General features: G+C 50.1%; 2 protein-coding genes across 2 annotated transcripts; both read right to left on the bottom strand.

The window, feature by feature from the left end:
* Positions 1–374: 374 nt before the first annotated feature.
* Positions 375–1,335, bottom strand: LOC136996332 (olfactory receptor 6B1-like). The gene is given in 2 exon segments (XM_067317262.1): positions 375–1,142; positions 1,144–1,335. Coding segments are annotated over 2 exon segments (960 nt in total).
* Positions 1,336–7,476: 6,141 nt separating this feature from the next.
* LOC136996331 (olfactory receptor 6M1-like) lies at positions 7,477–23,286 on the bottom strand. The gene is made up of 2 exons (XM_067317260.1): positions 22,358–23,286; positions 7,477–7,660 (listed from the first exon to the last, which is right to left on the bottom strand). Exons 1-2 carry the CDS (start codon positions 23,284–23,286, stop codon positions 7,477–7,479), a joined length of 1,113 nt encoding a protein of 370 aa, XP_067173361.1.
* Positions 23,287–25,081: the final 1,795 nt, after the last annotated feature.

Raw genomic sequence — 25,081 nt, 5'->3', positions numbered from 1 at the left:
GGAACCTGCAGTCAGGAAAGTACTGCCACTCCCCATCTCCCTCCCTGTCTGCTCACATTTCACCCCAGATGAATTCCCTCTCAACACAGGAGGAAGAAAAAAAAAAAGAAAAAAGACAACATTGTAAAATTTCCCATGCACAGCAACACCACTTTGTCTGTCAAGGAAGCAACAAGAATGGGACATTATTTCCCTTCCCTTCTAAACCATGCAATTTAATCGATTTAATATCCTCTCTTCCCTTCTGCTTTCCACCAATATTCTCATTGCTGTGTTCCTCTCAGGGGTTACCTAATATGCAGCCTACTATTTCCCATATTGACTTTACTACTTTGCAGAACCAGCAGTGTGTTGTACAGAGGAGTGCAAAACTGCTATGAGCTCTGGGTACAAGCCAGAGCATTCCTGACCACTTTTCTGAGGGCCTCCCTGACCTCCCTGTTCCGCAAGCTGTAGATGAGAGGGTTGAGCAGGGGCGTGAGGACGGTGTAGAAAAAGGAGAAGACTTTGTTGAGCTGCCTCAGAGGGGCTGTTCTGGCTATCAGGTAGACAACGGTGAGGGTGCCATAGAAAACCGTGACAACGGTGAGGTGAGAGGAGCAGGTGGAGAAGGCCTTCTGCCTGCCCACACTAGATGGGATCTTCAGGATAGCAGCTCTGATGCACACATAGGATGCCAGTGTGAATAGGAAGGGGGAGACTACATCCAAGAGAGACAGTGTGAAACCTAGTAGTTTGACAACACTGGTGTCACTGCAGGTAAGCTCCAGCAAAGGGATAAAATCACAGAAGAAGTGGTCCATTGCCTTGGGGCCACAGAACCTTAAGCGGGATAAGAAAAAAGTGGCTATTGTAGTGAGAAGGAATCCCAGTAGCCACGATGCTGCTGCCAGCCGTAGAGAGACCTTCCAGGTCATGAGGCTTGCATAGAGCAGGGGCTGGCATATGGCCAAGTACCGATTGCAGGCCATGGCCGTGAGCAGGAAACACTCAGTAGCTGCAAAAGAACCAAAGAAATAGAGCTGAGCCATATAGTCATGAGCAGAGATGGTCCTGTCCCCAGCCAGGAAGCTGGCCAGCAGCCGGGGCAGGATGGTGGAGCTGTAGCAAGTCTCCAAGGAGGACAGATTGCCCAGGAAGAAGTAAGTACATGGGAGCGTGCAGATGCTGGTCTGCCACCACGAGCACAACGATGAGGATGTTCCCAGACACGATGACCAAGTAGATCATAAGCAAGAGGAGGAAGAGTGGTGTCTGGAGTGAGGGGACACTCTCCATTCCCAACAGGAGAAACTCTACTGGTGATGTGCGGTTGTCCCATTCCCCTTTCTCCATGAATCACCGCAGGTCCCTCATTCCTCTTTTGCCAGCAAGGCAACCTACAAGAAAGAGGATTCATTTCTTTCTTTTGTTCTTGTATAAAAGAATCGTGGAGGAAGTTTCTGTCAGAGAAAACACGGACTTTGGCCCTTCTCTGACTGTGTTTGTGTCCGCTTTATGGCCTCCAGGACTAGGGAAAGGAGAGAATATGGTTCTCCCGGAGACTTAAGCTGTGTATCTAAAGAGAAGCCCCTTCTAGAGGAACCACAGAGGTGAGCTGCTCCACGGAGGTGCTCATTTCCTGCTTGCGGGGGGAGTTAGAGGAGAGCAAGCATTCGCTCAGCCTGTGACAGGGTCTCTCCTACACCTGAAGTTATTCTGAAGAGCAACCACAGTCCCTACCAGGCAAGAAATTCCCTTTATGTGAGCACATCATGCCAGAAGCCCTTTCTCCCCAAAGGAGGAGGAGGGGCACTGCACCAAACAGCTGATTTCAGCTCTCTGAAACACTTGTCTTGGAAGGGACAGGCTGCATGCTTCCTTTGACAGTGTGTGGATCAGGAGTTGACATCAATGGCACCATGCAGCATGACTGCGTGAGAGGGCTCTCAGAGAGGCCCCCACAGGCTTGAGAGAGACAAGTGAGATAGATGTGAGAGAAGATGGACACCTGAGCTGATCAGCCAATATGGGCAAGAGAGATTTTGAGCAGGGTGGAAGAGAAGAGCACAGGGAAGATCATTTGCTTTGTGTAGTTCCCCCCTCAGCAATGGTTTCTGAGGGCTTTGGGGCTGCCTCGCGGTGCAGCCCAGCAGCTGGACCTCAGCCCTGACAGCTGTACTCGCGAGGCTCCCTGAGCAGCTTTGCTGGGAGCAGGGGTGGGTGTCTCCATGGTGAGTGCTGGGTGAGATTGGGAAGAAGCATTGTTCCCCTCCTGTTAAAGGCAGATGCCCAAGATATGCCCAAGGGCTACAAAGATGGTTAGGGGATTGGAGCATCTCTCTTATGAGGAAAGGCTGAGAGAGCTGGGCCTGTTTAGCCTAGAGAAGAGAAGGCTGAGAGGAGATCTTATCAACGTGTACAAGTATCTGAAGGGAGGGTGTCGAGAGGATGGGACCAGACTCTTTTCAGTGGTGCCGAGCGACAGGACGCGAGGCAACGGGCACAAACTGAAACACAGACACTTCCATTTGAACATGAGGAAATACTTTTTCACTGTGAGGGTGACAGAGCACTGGAAGAGGTTGCCCAGAGAGGTGGTGGAGTCTCCTTCTCTGGAGATATTCCAAACCCGCCTGGATGCAATCCTGTGCAATGTGCTCTAGGTGACCCTGCTTGAGCAGGGGGGTTGGACTAGATGATCTCCAGAGGTCCCTTCCAACCTCAGCGATTCCGTGATTCTGCGATATGCCCGTGTGCATGGCCAGGGAATTCCCTGCTGGAGAAACACAGCCCTCTACCTGGATCCCACCTCCCAGCTGAGGTGTGGGTGCCCCCGGCAGGGCTCTGGGGTGGCCCAGGAGCAGCAAAGGCATAAAGTCTAACTCTGCACCCACTGGCAAGCTCACCAGCACTCTGCTCATCAAACAAGGGAATCGAGGAAATGCGTAGAGGGAAGAGGGAGATGGTGGGGGAAAGACATGCAAAAAAGGACATGCCCGTACCATTCTTGCCCAGAGGTGCCACCATGCAAAACCTCACCAGCTCCAGAGGAACAGACCTGACTCAGAAGACACAACACAAAGCTGCAATCCTCAGGATGATGTGACGACCTCTGTGCTGATTGTTCCTGGGAAGGACGATCAAGCTGAGGTCTCAGCTCCTGTCTCTTCCCCACCATGTCCTTCTCTTCCTTGAGCTCTCTGCAAACCTTGTCCCAGGGCTCAGGCATTGCTCTGCCCTTGCCATCTTCTTCTAGCAGCTCCTGTGGCATGTGTCCAGCAGCACATGCATGCCCCCTGCTCTCCACACTGTCCTGGGGTTAATAGCACTAAGGAGTCTCTGAAGGATAAAGCTGCAGCTCGTCTCTCCCCAGGGACTGCAGAGAAAGAACAGTGCTTAATTGGCAGGAGAATGAAACCTCTGAGCTCCTGGAAACTTTGAAAACTCCTCTGGCATGTGGCTCTCCCCATAACTCTCATTCGCTCTAAACCTGGGACATGCCCCTTTGAAAAGGAAACTGAGGCAGAGAAATCATCAGGACTCCTCCAAACTCCTGAGGAAAAGTCAGGAGGAGAGATCCCATGCATGGGCTTCCCCTCACCTCCCTGCAGATGACTGTCTGTTCACTGACTCTCTCAGGTTTTGAGAGCCCTGATGGCCTGAGCTGGTCCCCCAGCCTCCCATGATGGTCAGTGGGAAGGGAGAGGCCGAGTCACAGGCACTTCCTCCCAGGCATGCAGACTTGTGCTGTGGGACAGGGTGAGCCCCCCCCCTTGGGTGCCAGGCTCTGTGCCCTGAGATGCAGGGGCCTGGCAGGTTGTGGGCTGAATGGAGCGGAGCTATGGATATGTCCCCCCCGGTTTGTGTCCATCTCTTGTGTTTGGGAGATGCCCGTGAGCCTCCATGGCTTCCAGCATGTTACAGGGACCAGTAATGGGAATCACATTTGCACTGTGTCCCAACTGTATATTGCAATTGCAATGTTCTGCTAAGTTTAAGTTAGACGTGTGTTGTGATTTCAGTATATAGCTGTATCATTCTGCTAAATTCAAATCACATGTAATGTCAAATGTCTTCAGATATGTACATTTGATATTAAGCATTACATCCTCTCTGCATGGGAAAAGTAAGAGACCCTGGTCATAGAGTATTGGACTCTGGGAGTGGGGCAGGGTGGAAACAGAGCGTCCCAGGCCCTGCCAGCATCCCCATCTGGCAGAGCCCACTTGAGCTCTCACCAGACAGCCAGCAGCATCGGGAGGGAGCCTTCTCCTTCCCGACCCCTCCACGAAGTGCTTGATAGAGGCCCTGGTGGGGGAAGAGCTGGCGGTCCCCAACAGCCCCCCAACGCCACACTGCTGGCCACACTGCCTGCCTGCCTTGGGGCAGCACAGCTCACCTGCACACGTCTGTGCCTGCACAGCGGGGAACACCCCACACGCCTACAGGGCTGCCCAGTGCCCCGGCACCGCTGGACACCAGTCCTGTGGGGTCCACAGTCCCCACATTGGCCAGGCAGAGCTGCTGCTGACCACAGGGGAAAGGGGGACAGTGGGGCAGGGTGAGCAGTCCTTCTCAGGGCCCTGTGGCTGGGCCAGGGAGGGCTGATGGCTCTGGGGCTGGCTGGGCTCTGGATGCTGCTTTGGCGTCAGCTCCGTGTTGGGAATGTCAGGGTTTCACCCTTTGCAGGGAGCAACCTGCGCTGGGGCCATGAGCGGGGCCCTATCTGGACCCAGGCGATGTCCTGCTCAGAGGCAGAGGAGGACGAGGAAGCGTGGGGATGGCCAAGGGCTCTGCCTCTCACCCACTGGCAGAGCAGCCTGGGGGAACAGGCAGAGCCTGTCTCTGTGCCCATGGTCCTTCCATTCATTGAGTGGCAGAGGAGTTTTGGTGGGAAGGGACCTCTGGAGATCTCTAGTGCAACCTCCCATGCCAAGCAGGGCTGGTTGGAGCCCTATGGTCTTTTCTGGTGATCACTGGACCATGCCTGATGCTGGTTACCATCCCCAAACCTGCTCTGTTCTCTTGCCTGGGCACTGCAGGACGGCACCTCTCGCCAGTGGGTCACTGCCCTGCCTGCCTTGCCGCCACACTCGGCTCCCAGATCCCCTTCCCGTACGCAGCAGCTCCGCTCTTGCTGCTCCTGACAGCATACTCTTTGTAGCAGCAACCCAGTCACAAACGGTGCATAAACACTTGAGCTGTGATACAGAAAGCCCTGCTCTCCTAACTGCCCATCGTAAAACCAGACCCAAGGGGCTGCCTTCACTTTTTCATCCAGATAACACTCTGTGCAGTGGTACCTGCATAGCGGTTCAAACCAAATAACTCCTTTTGACTGCAGTGCACAGGTATGTCCGAGGTAGAGATGGGGAGTCAGGCCAGCAGGACGGGGACTGCGTTGGGTGAGGGCCTGAGAGGGGCAGGGCCAGGCACAGGCATGTCCACAGCGTAACTCAGGCCAGGCCCAAGGACAAGGGCAGCAGCTCCCCGGCAAGGGGGAGGAGGCCCCGCAATGACACCCGTCACTCTGTCTCCCCTGCTCTTGTGTCCAGCAGATCCCCCTCCCTGTCTGCCTGCAGACCCTCCATGCCCACCCCGCTGACCAGCACAGCACGAGAGCCCTGGCCCTGCAGCCCCTCCAGCACCTCCTGCTGCTGCAGGGACAGAGCAGCCTGCCCCGAGCTGCGCCACAGAGAAACCTGTTTCTCGTTCTCATTTTCCATCGCTGAATGCTGCCCTGCTTTTCTCCTGGGACATCCCTGCTCCCCACAGAGCCTTTCCCCACATGCGAATGTCCACGCTGGCCTGTCCAGCCCTGCCTGCACCCTTCCCTGGTGCTCCCCGCAGGGCCCCACGCTGCCACTGCTGCTCTGCAGCGTGAGCGAACTGTGGGGCCACAGGGGAACTCCTGACTCGGCACTGGCCATGCTGCTCAGGTGGCAAGAGGGCCCAACCACACAGGCATCACCACCACTGACACTGCTGGCACGTGCCTGTGATCATGGACAGTGCTCAGAGTGACCCCAAGGTGTCTGCAATGGCAGGAGATGTGTTTGGGTGGGCACTAACTCCAGCCTATGGTGTTTCACGGAGGGTGCACGAATCCCTCTCCAGGCCCCCTTCCCACTGCCTCCGGGGTCCCCACTGCCTCTCCGCGGGTTGCAGAGCCTTCCTTTCCCTGTGCATACCTGGATTTAGTGCTGTACATTCTGGTTACTCCACCATGGACTGTCTCTCACTTTGTGAGGCTCCACTCACTGCCCACCCACAGGCACACATTGTCCCTGGAGATCCCCTGAGCTCTCCTGGGGGTTCAGATTCCCCTCCAGAAGTGTGGCCATCCTCCATCAGCACTGTCACCTGTGTTATAGCCCTGGGTGGGCAACTCAGAGACCGTTCTCCATCTCCACTGGCACTGGTCACTGAGAAATGAGCCCCAAATCCAATCCGTGGTCCCTAACAGATCACTTGGAGACTCTGAGCTTGTCCTCCAGAGCCCATGGAGTTCACAAGCAGAACAGCAAGCCCTTTTGTGGTGCAATCCCTTGGGAGTATTCTTTACTCCCCCCTTCTGAAGAAAGGCCAGACTTCAGGCACATCACAGAGGAGATCCCCTTTTATTATAGAAATGTTGTTCTGGAGGCCAGGTCTGGCATAAAGGTGCCCAAAGCCTGCTCCTGCCTGTCTTCACAGGAATGCACAGGGAAGCACAATGCTACCACCACCACGTTAGGAGAGCGCTTAGCCCATATAGCCACACTAGAGCACAGCAGGACCAGGTGGAAATAGGGAGAATAACCCTGAAAGGAGAAAGTCCTGCTGGCTTTGCTGGATGTGTCTCCAGGAAAGCTGCTGGTCCCATGCAAAGGCTGCAACCCAGAAATTCCTGCTGTGGCAGTGGGGGGATGGTCGTGAGGAGCACAGGCTCTGTCCCCACAAGCTGTGTCCGGACTCTCCTTCCCTCCCCTCCTCTCCGCTCCTGCTCTGCTTTGAGTGTTGGAGCAGTGTAGAGGCAAGGGACCAACCCACAGTGACAGCTGGCTGCCAGCCTTACAGAAGAGGGCAGTGGAATCACAGTGTGACTGTGGCCAGGGGAGCTGAGCTCTCCTAATGGACATGGGACCCATGGTCTCAGCCCACCTGTGCTCATCCGAGCCTGACTCTGTTCCCCTGAACTCCCTCAGTGTCAGTGCCGAAAGCGACACTGCAAAGGGAAACTCCCCTCATTGCACTGGGGGCATCTGAGGGAGCTCAGACTAGCGGGCTCCGAGGTTCCCCCATCTCTGCTGATGAAGGGGGAAGCCTGGCTTCCTGCTTCAACACGGTCTCTGCGTCAGATTCAGATGAGAGTTTCCTGAGAAGGGGTGGTAGGAACCAAAACGATTGTTCTTTTAACAATGATGTAAAAGAGAAAAGTAGGAAAGAAAGACCAGAACACAGAACCTTGATGCCAGATACCCTGCTAATGATGAGTGGATGCACATGGGACAGTTACTGGTGCTGACATTGTCCCAGTGGAATCAGTTTCTTCAGGGCCTCCTTGAGCTCCTTGTTCAGCAAGCTGTAGAGGAGCGGGTTCAGTGTTGGAGGCACCACCACGTACAGAACTCCAACCACCAGATCATGAGCTGGGGATAACATGGAGGGGGTCTTCAAATGGGCAAATACGACAGTGCTGACAAAGAGGGAGACCACAGCCAGTTGAGGGAGGCACATGGAGAAGGCTTTGTGCCGTCCCTGCTTAGAGGGGATCCTCAGCACGACTGTGAGGATCTGCACATAGGACAGAAGAATGAAAACAAAACACCCAAAGAATAAACAGGCACTAAGCACAATAAGCCCAACTTCCCTGAGGTAGGAGTCTGAGCAGGAGAATTTGACGATCTGGGGAATTTCACAGAAGAACTGCTCCACCGCATTGCCTTGGCAGAGTGGTAGAGAAAAAGTGTTTCCAGTGTGCAGCACAGCATGGAGAAAACCACTGGCCCAGGCAGCTGCTGCCATTTTGACACAAGCTCTGCTGCCCATGAGGGTCTCGTAGTGCAGGGGTTTGCAGATGGCAACGTAGCGATCATAGGCCATGACTGTGAGAAGAGAATATTGTGCTGAGAACAAAAAGACAAGCAGAAAGATCTGGGCAGCACATCCTGAGTAGGAAATGGCCCTGGTGTTGCTCAGGGAATTGGCCATGGATTTGGGGACAGTGGTGGAGATGGAGCAAAGGTCCAGAACAGAGAGGTTGAGGAGGAAGAAGTACATGGGGGTGTGGAGGCGATGGTTGCAGGCTACGGCAGTGATGATGAGTCCGTTGCCCAGGAGGGCAGCCAGGTAGATGCCCAGGAAGAGCGAGAAGTGCAAGAGCTGCAGCTCCCACATGTCAGCAAATGCCAGGAGGAGGAACTCAGTGGGGGAGCTGCTGTTGGACATTTGCTCCCTCAGGGCCCACGGGGACTATCCAAGGAAGAGGAGACACTGAGAAGACATGAGACAGTTTTGTATGAGCAAAACTTTTGCATAGAGCCCCTCCAAACATACACATTATCTCTCCTCATCTTGCCAGGACCGTCACTGAGCTCCATGGCTTGAGCTCCCCTCTGTGCTGCCTCAGTGTGCCGGGAGGAGCAGGGGCCTCTTCCCATGGGCTCCAGAGGGGGCAGTCCTGACCCACAGCAGTGGGGACATGGGAGCACAGGTGACTAAACTTTCAAAGTTACAGTTTTAGTCAGATTTCATCCACTCATATAGTTGAAGGGCCAAAGGATTCACTCTGTCTTTAGTGCAGAGCGAGGAGAGCTGGCATGTCCATCAGTCTTGTTCCCAGCTGCCCTGTGCTTGCACCTCTGAGGTGGAGGACATTTGCACTCATGTTACCAAAAAAGAAATGACACTGCTGAGAGCAGAGGAATTGAGTTTCAAAATGCAGATCACCAAGCCCGGGAGCCTTTCTCAGAGTATCTGAGGAAGGTCTCAGTACTCCCCTTTTAGCCAGGAAGACATCGGGGTCATGCTAGTTGCCCACAGGCAGCATTTTCACAGCCTTAGCATCTAGGTGGCTTCTGCATGGGGCACCTAGATAACACACAGATGCAATGGGAGAACTGTGCCCTTCTGGAGGGCAGCTTGAAGCCGTCGGACACCCCCGAGAAACAGTCAGACATCCTAAAGATGGGGTGTCCTGAAGAGAGAGTTGGCTCCTTCCCAGCCCCCAAACTGCATTGCCCAGAGCCCCACAGTTTAGAGGGGCACTTGGGCACTTCAGTGCCAAGGACATGTCTGCAAGGCAGCACCTGCAGGATTGGTGTCTGAATTGCCTCTGAAATGCCCCTGCCCAGAGAGTCCAAGGGGAAGGACAAGGGCAGCATGGACAGGTGGGGAAACACACAGCAATAGCATGATGTTTCTGCTAAGGAAGAAGGAAGAGGGAGAGACAGGGGACACTCAGGAGTTTCTCCTCTCCAGATGTCCATCTGCAAGGAAACAGCTCATGCCCTGGACCCCACAGTCTTGAGGGCTGTGCTGGGAGAGGAGATGAGCTTCCTTTTGGAAAGCCCCCTCCAGAAATGTTCTCAGGGTGAGCCGAAGCTGAGAGCAGCCCTGACCCATGCAGCACCCTCTCAACAGGAGAATGAACATGTCCTGCTGGCAGTCAATCATCCCACCCAGAGCTTCTCCCCACAGCACCGTGGGGAGTTCCCTAGGCAGGCTGAGTACTGACCTTCAGAGGCGGCAGAGTCACTGTCCTGGACACACAGCACCCTGGGGCACAGGGACACTGCTCTGAATTACAGCCCTCGGCAGACCTGTGTGCACACCCCTGCTTCACACCCTTGCAGCGTCCCTGGGAGAAGGCAACAGGACACCGTTTCCCCTCTGAAGAAGTGGCTAGGAATCCCTGCTCTAAAACACCTCCTGCCCCACACAAGAGGGAATGGGATGCCCATCCTGACAGACCCTATCAGCCATGGGATGTGCTAGCTTTAGAGAAAACCTCAGGATGCCTCAGCTGCATTGCCCTGCAGCCAGAGACTTACTGTGTTAGGGGCTGTGAAGATTTCTCCTCCAGTGAGCTCTCAGCCGTCTACCCACTCCTGATTGCCATGAACTTCTGTCTCACTCATCTTGCTCATCTTCTTCATCTCATCTTGGCACTTGCAGGTAGTGCCTGGAGCCCTGCTGCTCTCTGCAGAAGAGCTGCTCCTGCACGCAGCTGTCTCTCAGCAGTGCTGCCAGGTTGCCAGGAGCTCCCTCTGTCCCAGGAGCCTGGCCCCCCTTGGGAGCAGCGGCCCAGCTGAAGATGTGACTTAATTTGTCCTTTGTACTCCCTCCTCCGGGGAAATATTCACTGAGGTAGACTAAAATAATCTTTTGTCTCTCTCTAAATGCTGAAGAGAGACCCATTCCAGCATTGCAATTTGTCACATCAGAGGGTGCTTTTCTAAGAGAGGTGGCAATGTCTCACTCTGGAAGCCCCATTCCCATCTCTTAACTGGGCAGGACACGTGGCCAGGGACAAGAAGGGAATTCATTTTCCCTAAGGAAGTCTGGACATGTAGGAAAAGCAGCCTCCTTCATGTGAGATGTTTACGGACAGCCTTCCTCCTCACCTCCCCAGCCCTGCCATTTCCCTCATCAGACACTGGCGGCTTAGAGCGCACCTTTTCCACCCAAGTCTGTAGCTGAATGCTACAGCTCCTATGTACTGATTCCCACCTGCTTTCCTTAGAGAAATAGTTGTAGACACAGGAGGATTTTTCTTAACTGCAAATAAACAAATACAACAGGTGATAGAATTTAATAAAATATAAAATACACTCCCCAACTATATGTTAAGGCCAAGCTGCCTCCAGTAAGGTCAACTTTCCACAAGAAAAACTTTCCCTGAGATGTTTTTGACAGATGGATAGGAAAGGAGAGATGGAAACACAACTAAGGAGTTGGCTAAAGAGACAATACGACTCCTGAAAGACGAGGTAAGCTTCAGACCCTCTGAAGCTCAGAGCAGCAACCAGAGAGTTGAGAGGTATCTGAATGGCTAAAGAGTAAAGGGGGGAGGAGGAAAACTGGGCAGCTATGGAAAGCGCCTAAGTCCAGACAGTCTGATGCAAAGATGCCTTTAGAAATGATCAGTTGAATCAGGACATGTGCAAATATGTGAGAGATTACTAAGACCACATCCACAGCATAACGGACAGAGCAGTGGTAATGCAGGTTGAGAGGGACAGATCAACATTTCTTCTCCTGAGATTAATACTCTTCCTGAAAATTTCCGCTATTTCATCATGGGAAAACATTGACATTGACATTAGTCAATCATTTTTTGCTGATGAAAGTGTGTTCACATTTTTTGGATGTTGAAAACAGTTCTTCACCTTTCCAGGCCTGGCTCAGGTGTCTACCCAAAAAACACCCAGCAGCACTTGGAGAGGCCCCGGTGTCTCTGAGGTACCTGCCTGGGCCTGGCAACTCTCACAGGGGACCTGTGGGACACCAGAGCCCCTCAGGGCTGCAGAAGGAGGCTGGGCAGGAGGGACCAGGGCACCTACAATGGCACCAGACGTCCATGACCCTGTGACAGCATCCCACCCCAATTCTGAAAATCACTTTCCTTAACAAAGACCACCAAAATCACCTCTGAAGACCAGTATATTAAGAAACAAAATACACCACCAGCAACAACAACAACAACAACAACAAAAACATAATCAAGGAGGGCTATAAGAACAAAGAATGTTAAAAACTGAAAAGTGTGACTAAACATTTCCTTGTTTACATCCTTTTTAAAATTTCTTTCTTGTTTCATTTTTATTGACATTTTCTAAACATTTTTGCTGTAATCAGGCCCACACCATTAAAAAGAAATACTTTTATGTCTCGCACAGAGCTTAGTGGCCCAAACCACTGCCTGCCCGGGACAGTCCATGCAACTCCTTACTCTTTGGGCAGAGCCATTCCTGCTCTGAGGTGTCGAGCTCTCTCGCCTGATAGGGGGAAGCAGGGCAACCAGCTTCAATGAAACACTCTGTTTTTGGATGGCCAAATTTGCACAAATCTCAGCACACCTGTGTTTTGGTGATGTCTTAAAGGAGTCCCTAAACATCGAGGTGCACTCCCTCTGCATTCCCTGCACAGTAAATGAAGTGCAACTCCATTTGAGGTGACAACAGGGATGAGACAGGTCTCACCCGATGCCAGAGCCCTTCAGTGCAGCTGTCTCTGTCTAATGCAGTTGTCTGGACTTCCCTTTTAGTCAAGGGAGAGAAAGAAGGTTTCTTCCTGAGAGGTCTTGAGAGACTTCTCTTGGTGACCAGCTAATGCTTCAGAAAGGTTCCTGCAGGCCCTGGGTCACATTTCCCAGCACTACGTGGGAACACAGGTACCCCTGGGCATTTCGGGCAGCAATAGCCCCTCTATGTGGGCAAAGGAATAAAGGCCTGAAAACCTATCCAAAAAATGTCTCCATACAAAAATGGAAAAGAAATTATATATTCCTTTCCAGAAGTTCAGATATTTTTTTCAGTTCTAATGAAGCTTTTCTTTCTTTTTTAGTGGCAAGACCATGTGCATGAATTATAGTATTTGCTCCCTGTGTTTGCATATATATATGCAGGTACAGTCAGTCATGCCGAGACCTTTCTTCCCAACACTCTGAATGGAGAAACTTTGTTCTGAGGAAGTACTATTTTTAAACTGACATATTTCCTATCTCTTCTTCTGCCTCTCTGTCCTTTCTTCTTCCTCTGCCTATGCTGCCTTTACCGAGATCTCCCAGGAAAGATTCACAGAATCACAGCACTTAGGGTGGATGAGACCTCGGGAGGTCACCTAGTCCCACCCCACGCTCAAAGCAGAGGGAACTGGACGAGGTTGCTCTGGGGCTCCCCTCAATTGCGCATTGTCTACAAACGTGCTGAGAGTGTGCTCCATCCTATGGCATTAATGTAGAAGTTAGAGAGCGTTGCCCTAGGCGTTGATCACCGAGGGATGTTGCTAGTAACTGGCCACCACTGGACCTTGTGCCACCGATCACAGCATTTTTGCCACCGATCACAGGGCATGGGTTTTCTCCTCCTGGCTTGCTCCCATGCCACATGGGCTCTTCTTCTGGAATTTCTCATGGCCTATGAGCTTCTGAAACACAACTGATCTCACAAAAATGTCCCCACCCATCAGCCTCCTGCTGGCCTTTCAGCTGACCAGACACAACAGACCTCATAAGCACCTGCCAAGCCAAGGGGCCTGCTGCTCATCTTTCTCCTTCTCTTAGGGAAATGACATCAGCATGCTCTTGCTTCCATCCAGTCACATACTCAGAAATGACCTCACAATCATCATGTGAGCCATGTGCCTGCTGCTGGCCTGTCAGCGGCGGAGATAGAAGTGATCTCACAGTCACCATCCAAGCCCTGCAACTGTTTCTGGCCTCTCAGCCGCTCAGTTCTAAATGACCTCGCCATCAACATCCCAGCCCTGTGCCTCTTGGTGGTTTATCAGGTCCTCAGGCAGAAGTGACCTCACAACCAATTGCCCCAAGCATTAGCCAAGTGCTGGCCTATCAGCTGCTCAGCCAGAGGAGATCATCTTAAAATCTCCCAAGCCCACACGGCTGCTGATGGCCTTTCAGCTTCTCTGATGGAGAAGGTTTGTGTTCTTGCTTGGGAGGTCACTTCTGTCTCAGCCTCCAATAGGCTAGCAGCAGGCTCCTGGCTGGGGCATGTGCATGCAAGGTCACTCCTGCCTTAGCAGCTGATAGACCAGCAGCAGGCCCATGGCTTGGGTGCTGGTGGTGCTACTTGTCTCTGAGCAGCTGAACCTGGGGGTTTAGTTAGGTCATCCTGGCAGGAGATCCTGGCAAGAGTTTCACAAACTGCAGGCCTCAGCCAACCTAGTGACACATTGCGAAATGTGCTCAGCTGAGATGGACAGCTGACCTGCCATGTTAGAAACAACTCCCTCAGGGAAGAGAGGAGCATGTGCAAAGGTGAGGACCATAACTCTGGGGGGAGCCTTGCAGAGTTATTTGCATAAAACGCTTCAACTTTGCAAGCTGATCCTCAACTATGACCCTACAAGTATTTCTTGCTGACTTAGAGGAAAGTGCTTGAGCATCAGGCGAGTATTTTCAGGGTCCAAAAGCAATGTTGGGATTTGCTTTGTTTTCAGCTCAATAATAAGCTCTGAGGCCTTGCAACCTCACTCACTGTAGTATGTGCATCTGGGAGAAGTGGTTGTAAGAGGCCAATTCTTTTCTGAAGAAATACTTTGTCTTGGGAAGTTTTCCTTATTTGCCCATTTGGAAAGGTAACAACCGTGGCATTGCCACTCACAAGAGTTCCTCTGAGCGCTCCATCATGACAAGACCGTTTCCTTGTTAACTATGTTAGAGAAAAATATCTCACTGTGTCAAGACTTTTCTCTGTGGTCTCCTCCTGGATGTCAGCCCCTGGCTGTCTTGTGTTGGTGCCCGGGGCAGTGCGCAGTGTGCAGGTTGCAGCAGAGATGCCCAAGGAGCGAGCCCTTTGACAGGGAGAGATCAGGACCCTGTCTGCCCACCCCGCCCCCCCAGCCCCTTATTTCACTGCACTGGGGAGTTACTTGGATGGTTAATTAAGTGCTAAGTGGGGGATACTACTGCATTACAAGGAAAGAGTTTCTAGAATACTGCCATATTAGAAGAAAAGAGTGTCCACACCAATCATGTTTATTGCTACTACCCCCCAATAAGCCTTTATTAACAGGAGAGAGAGGCAACTGCTATGCCTCTCGTCCAAGAAAACTTGGGATTTGACAGATCTCAGAAGTGTTATCTTCAATAAACTCCTCCAAGGAACCCTTCCTGAAAGGTGACCTATTATGATCTAAATCATTTAAGCTGCATATTTATATGTGTTTCACAAAAGACCTGGAATGTCTTCTATCTTTGGTTAAGCATCAGCTCACGGGACAGGAAGGCCCAAATCAAATACGGGCTGGAAATCATGGAGAATATAGATTAAAAAAAAAAAAAAAAAGACAAAGCATTCTGTAAACACCAAAATGGATTTTGTTGCTCTTTGCATTTCCCACCACCTGTGAATTACCTTTGATATTAGCTTCCATGTGTTTTCTTTCTTGGATAGACTATATTTCAGATGCAGAAGATGGTACTTCTGAGTGCTTGTTTTTATGGTCTCCAATTTTAGTTGTATAAAGGAGTTACCATTAAAGAGAAATGCATGGTTTATTTTGTTTTTTTTTTTGCTTCATACGCTGTCATTCTAAAAGTAGTACAGACTTACACTAACTTTGGTTCAGTATACCATAGTAATCAGAGATGTAGCCTTTCCATTTTTCATTTCTTTTTGTCAAAAAGGGTGTATTCAGTACTACAGAGTGCATTTATGACTACTTTAGAAAAGACCCATCTGTTTCCTTTCTGAAGTATATTTGAAAAATTAGAAGTGGTGAATGAATATTTGGGATGGCAATATCTGGGACTGTGATGACCTCCCTGGTTCAGAGTCAGACCCAGAGCATGAGGGGGAGGCAGCTGCCTGGCCGGTGGCAGAGCAGCGGCTTAGTGGACTGCATGCAGCCAATTTGAAGGGACCACAACAACTAGTGATTTTAAAGCATCAGAGCTGCAGGATATGCAGGGGCGCTACAGGCAGCAGCCCCGTGAAGGGTTACTAGAGTGGCTGTTAAGGTTGTGGGATGCTGGGTCAGATGTGGTTTATTTTACTAGAGGGGAACTGGATAAGACGGGGGCTTTGTGCCAGGATGCCAGATGTGCAACACCCTCCGCACCCTGCAGCAGCAAAACCGGAAAATTTTCCCTCCTGAATGGAGTGGGTGCTGGGCATGGTGCGGTGAACCTGGCCGACTGCTGTGGACATCGATGACGGGCTCACCAGGTGGACTGCTATGGCTAGAGGAATAAACCAGCTGCGGCAATTAGGAATGCTGTCCGGAATTTACTCCTCTGAGTTTACCAGACCGGATCAGATCCCCATGAGCAAAACCATCTGGACTAGGATGCTGCAAACTGCCCCACCCCATCTTAAAGCAATGGTGCTACCTGTGATTGGTGGGGGGGCAGGTATGGTGGGGGAAGTTGCAGCGCTTCCATCTCAGTTAGCAGAGGTGTCCTCCGTTAGCAGAGATAGGAAGTTGGGAAAGTGTGAACATGAAAAAGAAAGAAAGGGTGAGTCGTGGCGCTATGTCCCAAGACCTGTTGCAAGCTGGCGTGCCATGGGGGGAGGTGGACGGCAAACCCAGTGCAGAGCTGCTCCAGTGGTGGCTGCAGCTTCAGCCAGATCAGCGCACGCAGCCCCCGGGGGTGGGTGAGCACGGCGAGCAGCCCGGAGAGTGCAGGGGGGGACCCGCGACACCCACTGCCCTGCCAGCAGTGTGCACAGAGGGGCAGCTGCCAGCGGCACAAAAACAGGCCAGGCAGCGTTGCCCCCCTTGTACCCGCTCAGCTCCACAGCAATTGCAAACCAAAAAGCATTATAGCCACAAAGGACAAAAACCTTTCTATGTCTGGCAAATTGATTATATTGGACCTTTACTGGAGAGCCAGTGGCACAGATATGTCCTGAGCTCTGTAGATACCTGCTCTGGTCTATTGTACACCCACTCCTGCGCCGCAGCTACCCAGGCTCACACCATTAAGGCATTAGAAGGCTTGATTGGGTTATATGGCTACCAGGTGGAAGTCCATAGTGATCAGGGCACTCATTTCACAAGGAATGACATTCAAAATTGGGCTGGAGAGAGAGGAATAGCCTGGACATATCACATACCCTGCCATCCGCAAGGGGCAGGATTGATAGAGCGAATGAACGGGCTGCTCAAAGAGCAGCTGTGCAAACTGTCCCCTCCTGGTACCCTCACAGGTTGGAGCAAAACATTTGTCAGGCAACTGCCTGCCTCAGTGACCGCCCAGCGCGTGCCTCTACCCCATATGCTCATGTCCAGGGGGAATCCAAGGAGGGGCCGTGTGTGCTTAGAGTGCAACGGCTGCACCCCCGAGCCTGCCTCCCCAGGCAAGCCATGCCCCGCAGTGCAGGCTTGGGTCTGCGACTGTCGCACAAAGAAAGAACCCTAGAATCGGAAAGCTGTCATCTTGTGAGTTTGGTGTTGGCCTTCACCATACCTCAAGGGTATTATGGTCACGTGGTGCCCTGTACTAGTTTAGCTCTCCAGGAGGGGGGGCATCAAGGCAGGAGTCATCTACTCAAACCACCTTGAGGAGGTGAAGGTTGCGATCCATTACACCTGATCCCAACCCCTGCGATGTACACAGGGAGACCAAATAGCCCAGCTGATATGTGAGCAGATAGGGGTTCCCACTATCCAGGGAACAGATTCCTTGTGGCTCACCCTGCAACCAGGTGGTTTTGAATCTACAGGGCGTGCTGTGTGGGTGCATGATCTGGCTAAATCTGAACAGCCGGAAGGGAAAATTATTGCTGATGGGCCAGGAGACACCCACCCGGGACTAATTAAAGGGGAAAGTGTCCCAGTCTATTTCCCCTCTAGGAGACTCTCGCTCAGACAACCATGACCTGATGAATATGCCGAACGGAGCCGCGACATTGCTGCTCTCCATCCTAATCCTGTATGCTGATGGCAGTTGGGACACCGACAGAACTGTGGTGAGCGCATCAAACCCAACATCCACAAGATAAAGAGCCTACTTCAAGGACTACACGATGTAAAGTCCAAAGAATCAGTGTGGGACACCCCCTGGCAGTGACTGTCATCATGGCTGTCAAATTAAGGACTATGGGGAAAAATACATTACGCTCCTGGTCCTCTGGGCTGATCACTTTTGTGTGCATACAGGTTATAATTTACTGTATGTATGTATATTCGCTATGATTTAGTTGCTTGTACATCTTAGCTGTTTAGTTAGGCTAATACCAGAAAGGCAAGTCTGAACCTTGTCCGCACACTGGTGGCACCAGTACCACATCTCTGTCAGTCAAGGGGTGGAGTGTAGTGAGAAGACCTGCGGAAGACCTGGCGAGGAGTCAGTGACTGGCAGAGTAGGTGGTAGCAGGCCCAGCGTGTGAAACTGCACACTGCCCAAATTCCCATCGGGGCCAGGCATGCACATTCCATTTTGTCAACAACTTCTAGCTGCTTCCCGCACAGTAATTTCTCAAGATTAGCACAGCTGAGATAAGGAAATAGTTCTAGGAGATTTAAGGGGCCCTTATGAACAAGTCGAGTCCCACTCATGCGTCCCACCTGTGCGTCCTGCCTGTGCATCCGACTCGTACCTCCAGCAGCTTCCTGCCGGCGACCCCTCCTCGTGGTTCCTGGGTCTCCCTGTGCAGCCTGGAGCGCAAGTCCTTTATTAAATCTGTCCTGTTTAACTCCTTATGAACCTTGAGTGTCTCTCTCTGCTGGTATCCGACCTTCTTTTGGCCGCCTTGCAGTCACAGCATCTGATGACTTACAAGAGACCTGTGCCATTCCGGAGCAGCAGCTGGAGGGCAGGCAGGATCCCTGAAACACCTCCGATGGTGCTAAATGTCAATGGGGAGGCAACTGAAACTGGCGTTCCCATGGCAGACTTGTGGGGAGGTGCATCGAAATCTACGCTAGTCTCGAACCCACCTAAGGTGTCTGCACTCCCACCACAGTGATCATGGAGAACTAGTCAGTGCGGTCAGTGGAGACTGGGGTGCAATTCCCACATCGAAGCAGACATTTGTTCAGAGGAATGTAGAAACTACTTACAACTGAATGAGACCTGCCTTTATCATGAATGAATCTTAAATGCCTACCAGCAACTGAGTTGTCACATACGGTCATCTAGAGATGCTCGTTCAAGGCTTCTTTTCAGTATTTCTGACTGTGTAAAGCTTTATCTCCATCTGCCTGCTACAGGGAATTTTCAACAGAAACAGCCTGATGAGAATTCATGGTTTGGCTCATTTAAACCGTGGAGAATTGTAATGATGGAGGATCCGATTCTTCTTTTTATCTCCAAACATGTGCTCAGACTGCCCCCGCACAGCTGGATCTACCCGGCAGCTCACAAGGAAATGGCTTCCTCCCTCTGCTAAATGAGTAGAAGGGATTCGGGATGGTTCTGAAAGCTCACTTTTCTCCTTGTTTCTCTTGGCAAACAGAAATGGGGAATTTTGGAAAGTTCCATTAAAAAAAGAAAACTCTTTAAAAATATCATTGTAGAGAAATTCTTTTTTTTTTTTTGAAAAAAACATACCAAACCAAACAGTGAAAAAAACCTTTCAATTTCCAAGTTTACAGATAAACATACAGAAGTGAAATGAGGAAAACCTAACTTTTACTCATTCCAACTATTTTCCCACAGGGGAAAATCAGCTCTTCATTGCTGGAAGACAGAAAGTGGGAATAAGAATTCATGTTTATTTTTTTGTACAAAGTGAAAAATAAATTCTCAGGATGAACTGGTGTTAAGTGACGCTGGTTGTTACACACAGGTAGATTGGGTTGGGTTTATGTAACAACTTAGCGACTTCCTTAGGTTTCAACTCACCAAATTCTACTCATCAAAAAGATAAATGTCTTAAGCTGAACTGGTCACCCTAGAAACGCCTTTTCCTTCTCGCTGACAGTATCGGAGCCCTGGATAACCTGTTCAGCTACAGTGATAGCTACTTGAAGTGAAGTGAATGTTTTCAAATCTGGTGAAAGGAGATTTCAAGTGAAGTGAAAACATTCACTGGATGACATCAGGGTATCAGGTATGTGAACAGCTGTTGGTAAACCAGCTGGATCCATTAATTTCAGAAGTAAATCATCCTGTTTCCAGCAGGGATGCAATGGAGAAAAGTGTCTTTGATCATCATAGAGTTATGGTTTTCTTCATAATTCAGCAGTCTCCAGAATGCTTTCACTCTGCTTCATGATAACAGCTTTCCAGCTAAGATGATTATCAATTAAGTAGCTTTCTGTGTGTATACATTCATGAACGCAAGCATATACGCTCCTAGACCACTAGCCCAAACTGTGCAATTACACCTACTGCATAAGTTGGAATAAAGAAGGCAAACATATTATGATCAGGATCAGCCTGAAAAATGTTTTCCTCAATCCTCAAAATTGTTCCTACATATGTATGAAACTTTTGTCATGTTTTCTAAATAGCAATGAATAGTGGCATATTCCAAGAGAGAGAGATGGAGTGAAGACAGGAAAGCATTCAATTTTTTCTTACTTCTTCTTTTGACTAGAAGGACCACAGTTAGAGCCTAAAATGTTCTGTTCTTCCTCTCTGCTTATGGTGAGTAATTTTAAAGTGTCATCACCTTAACCCTGGGCATCCCAAAGACATACACAGTAGCCTATGAAGCACACTCTGAGCCTATGAGGTGGAAGATAGGACAGCAGGCCAGAGCTTTTCTCTACAAGGTAGATAAGGCTGCTATGCAATGGTGCTAGCTTGATCCAGAGAACAGCTGGACATTTTGGATAGGATTCAGCCCAATGTAGGTGCCTTGTACCATTTCTATACCGCAGGGTATTGCACCCAAAAGAGCATGGGACTCTGTGGAACCTGCACACAATCTGCCAGCCTTGTGCAGATATCTTGAAGAAGCCAGGGAATCTCAAACAGCATAAAGCATTTCTGTGTGCAGTGCAATCTTACCTCAATAAAATATATTGCTGCTTCTCTCTTACGAGTGAAGTGCATCACTCCTCACTCATCCGCGACATCAGTGCTGTTCCTAATTAATAACAACCCTCAACTAAATGTTCCTACCTGGTTGCAGCATCATATGGAATGGTTATCTCCTCTCGGTATAACCCCGCTCAACATTGGTTGGGCAGTTTGAGCAGATTTTGAAGGGCAGGATTTACGTTATCTGCCTTTGGGTGTTTACCACATGGGTGTCAACCTGGGAGGGAGGCGCCTAAGCTCTGATGACAGTCCTGGATGGACTTAGGTGGGCTTTTGTTTTCTAAGCACAGGTGCCTATTGTTGTTGGAGATTCCCCAAATATTCCCCTGGTCTTCAGCTAGGTGTTCCAGAACAGCGTGAGTCTCCCAAGGCCCAGCATCATCTCTGTCAGCTCCATTTGATATCTCAGGTGTCCCAGGGCATCTCCAATGGCAACAGACATCTGTGGCTAAATGAATCATGCCCTTTAATGATAAGTGGACACCTACATTTTAGGTTTATTACTTTTGAACTAAGCCTCTGTTCACAGGCTTGCTGGAGGCTTTTCAAGTGTCACAGAATCACAGAATCATAAAATAGTTGAGGCTGGAAAGGACCTCCAGAGATCATCTGGTCCAAACCCCCCCCCCACTCAAAGCAATGTCAGCTAGAGCAGGTTGCTCAGAACATTGTCCAGTTGGGTGTTGAATATCTCCAAAGATGGAGACTCCACAACCTCTCTGGGAATCCTGTTCCAATGTTCAGCCACCCACATAGTAAAGAAGTGCTTTCTTGTGTTCAAGTGGAATTTCCTGTGCTTCAGTCTGTGCTCATTGCTTCTTGTCACTGCTCCTGTCACTGGGCACCACTGAGAAGGGTCTGGCTCCGTCTTCTTTGCACCTTCTTTATTCTTTACAGATACTCATAAACATGGATACGATTGCCTCTGAGCCTTCTCTTCTCCAAGCTAAAGAGTCCCAGCTCTCTCAGCCTCTCCTTGTATGTCAGATGCTCCAGAACCTTAACAATCTTTGCGGCCATTCTCGGGACTTGCTCCAATATGCCCATGTCTCTCTTGTAGTGGGGAGCCCAGAACTGGACACAGCACTCCAGGCGTGGTCTCATCAGTGCTGAGTAGAGGGGAAGGGTCACCTCCCTGGACTTGCTGGAGATGCTCTTCCTAATGCAGCCCAGGATGCTGTCGGTGTTCTGTTAGTGCACCTAACAGAGGCAGGCAACAGACACAGCAGCTTGCGCAGCAGTTTGTGCAGCAGGGCACAGAGAAGGGGACCATCACCTTTGCCCAGAACAGGATACACACCCTCAGCTATGGTAGCGATGTGCCACAGGGCACAGTGCCCCATAGCCTTTGGAGCAACTGACCCTGCAACGTCAGAGGCTTTGATGTAGACGGAGCTCCAGGAGGAGGATGCAGCTCAGCAGGTCTTGGGCTGCAGGGAGTGCCTGGGGCCTCTTGCTGAGGCTTGAGCAGTGAGAGACGGTTTTCTAGCCTGCAGGAGATGTGTGCTCGTTGAGGGGCTGTGCTGCCAAGCTAAGGAGTTGTGGGAGGAGGTCAGCAGCCTGGGCAGCATCAGAGATGATGAGTTTATGGATACTGTCAGCTGTTTCATTGCAAGAAAACAGTGTGTTCTGAGCACATACCTGTGAGTCTTCCAGCGGAGTCAAGTTCAAACCCTCCGTGAATTCAGGCCAAGTCCGTGAGCTCCTACACACTTGCTGACTAAGTCCGTTAATGCCTCCTTGACCTTCTGGTTCCTAAGGCTGAATATGAAAGGATTCAGCATCGGAGTGAATGCAGTGGTGAGCAGAGATGCTGCTTTGTTTAGGTTCATGGAGTTGGTTTGAGAGGGACGGACATAAATAAAGACTGAGGTGCCATAGCCGATAGTGACCACAGTAAAATGAGAGGCACAGGTGGAAAAAGCCTTCTGCTTGCCTGTGGCAGAAGGGGTGCGGATAATGGCACAGATGATATAGAAGTAGGAGAAGACAGTCAGCAGCAGGGAACCTAGCAGAATGGGCAGTGAAATGATGAAATCAATAAACTCCAGCAGCCGGATGTCAGCACAAGCCAGGTGCAGCAGAGGGGCACTATCACAGAAGAAATGGTTGATGGTGTTGGGACCACAGAATGGCAGCTGAAGCTTCATCACTGTGGGGACCAAAATGGAGAAAAATCCACACAGCCAGGATGCCACTACCAGCCACATACAGACCTTCTTTCTCATGATGTTGCTATAGTGCAGTGGGGAGCATACGGCCACATAACGGTCGTAGGACATGACAGCGAGCAGGACATACTCTGTGGTGCCCAGAAGGAAATAAAAGTAGCTCTGAGCCAGGCAACCATAAAAAGAAATTGTCTTCCTCTCCGAGAGGAAGTTTTCCATCATTTTGGGCACCACAGTCACAGTGATGAGAATTTCAATGATGGAAAGGTTGCAAAGGAAAAAGTACATGGGTGATTGTAAACGGTAGTCAGAGCAGGTTAACACGATGATAACAGAGTTCCCAACCACTGTCACCAGAAAGACAATGAAGAACAACATGAACAAGGTGACTTGTACTTCAAAGGGGTTCAGGAAGCCAATGAGGATGAATTCCGTCACACGTGTCCTGTTTCCAAAGTATGTATCTGTCATGCTCCTAATTTTCAAGGAAGGAGAAGAAAATAAGGGAGCTGGTGCATTTTAGGAGGTGCTGAAAAGTCAACTCTGAATTGCAGTGGAGAACACTGTTTTGAAGGAGTAAATAACTTATGATAATAAGAGGGTGGAACAGTAAGATGTGAGTGGAGAAGACTGAAGAGGATGCTGAAGATAGGAACACAGGGAGACAAAAAAGAAGAGCCTGGGAATCCCTTGCCTTAACTTAGATGCCCCAAGTTAGATGTCATCCTAGACTTTACCCTCAGTGGAGGGAAAGTGGGACTTCCTGACAAGCATTCAGGTTATCTTAAAAGAGGTGACTAAGACCAGTCAGATGAACCCTCCTAACTTTTAAATGGGCAAAGCTGGGTGAACAGAATGCCACCCTAACCTAAATCCCAGGGTCTAGTCAGGATCAGAACCTCCTGCACTCAACTCAGATCTAGCATGAATGATGGGTAGCTAATAAAGTAAAAAAGCATTGCCAAAACACAAATAGATTTGCATCCATTTTTGATCCAAAAATAAGGGACAAATCCAGGCTTATGGAGAAGCAAGTTACATTCAGGAACAGCTGCTTCCCAGAGAGAAGTACCAGAAAACAGCAGTATCCCTTCATGGGGACCGTCATAAATACTTACTTTTCAGTTACCGGATTTTTCCAGACACCATCTCCAACGTCTCTGTGCTGGCTTCATTTTACTTTCACAAATGAGAGCGGTGTCCTAGTGAGAGAGCTCACCTCCACATCTTAGGAACGCCTGAGAAAAGAATTCATCGGTGGGAGTCATTGCTTGTGGGTCACTGTAATCCCTTTAACTTGCACTGAGTATCTTTCCTTTTCTCTGTACCACTACTATGTGGACATTTGAGGGAAATCTTCAAAGACAGGGACAGCAGCAAACCTCTGAGAGCAAGCAATCTAATCTCTTCATCACCCTGCTGATGGCAATTTCAGTCTTCACCTATTTCCCCATTCACAGACATCATAAATATGTGGCGAAAAGTGCAAATGACCCTTTAAGATAAACCAGCTCAAAAAGGTAGCAAATTCAAGCAGTTCAATAACCACAGAGTCAGCAAGAGTTTTGCCTATCAGTCTCCTTGTTCAACGCAGAGCAAGGAAGTTTAGCTGTGCAGGTGGCAGCCAGGCGTTTCTATGGCTTGCTGAATGTATTTGCAGACAAACTGATGAGCATGTTGCACAGCCTGGTCCTGAGAGGATAACCACTGGCATTTCTCTTGGGGAAGGAGAGTAAAGTTTGCAAAGTTTTATTAGCAGAAATACCCAAGGGCAAGCAGCCACAAATTGAATAGTATTGGGTGTGCTCTAGCAGTTAGGCAACTGGAAGTAAAACTCAGCATGTTTTGGTGCACTGGCAGAATTAGTAGCAGAATCCATTTGAATTCATTATAGACTGGTGACAACCAGTTGTGGGGAAGATGGTAGAGAAGAAGTAAGACGAGGATAAATTTGCTGATGGACAAATTGTCACATGTCAGAAGATGCTTCTGCCCAACAGCAAAAGGCCGAGAAGGAGGAAAATAGCTGACATTAGAACAAAGGAAATTTGGTACAGGAGTATAACATGATTTTGCAGTGTCAGGGGTTCCTGGTCTTTTAGGGTCAAAACCTCCCCAGCTTCTCCATGTTTTCTAAAGACCTCACAAATTCAGGAACTATTTAGTGATAACTCAAGCATTCATACTTGCACTTGAATCACAATTCTATCCTCACTGTTGGACTCTAGCCAGGAACAAGCCAGAGGCCTTTCAGGCAGGAAGACTT

Source organism: Apteryx mantelli, unplaced genomic scaffold (genome assembly GCF_036417845.1).
Source record: "Apteryx mantelli isolate bAptMan1 unplaced genomic scaffold, bAptMan1.hap1 HAP1_SCAFFOLD_34, whole genome shotgun sequence".
Taxonomy (NCBI): domain Eukaryota; kingdom Metazoa; phylum Chordata; class Aves; order Apterygiformes; family Apterygidae; genus Apteryx; species Apteryx mantelli.
Note: the sequence above shows the minus strand (reverse complement) of the source record. Positions and strands in the feature narration are given on the sequence as shown.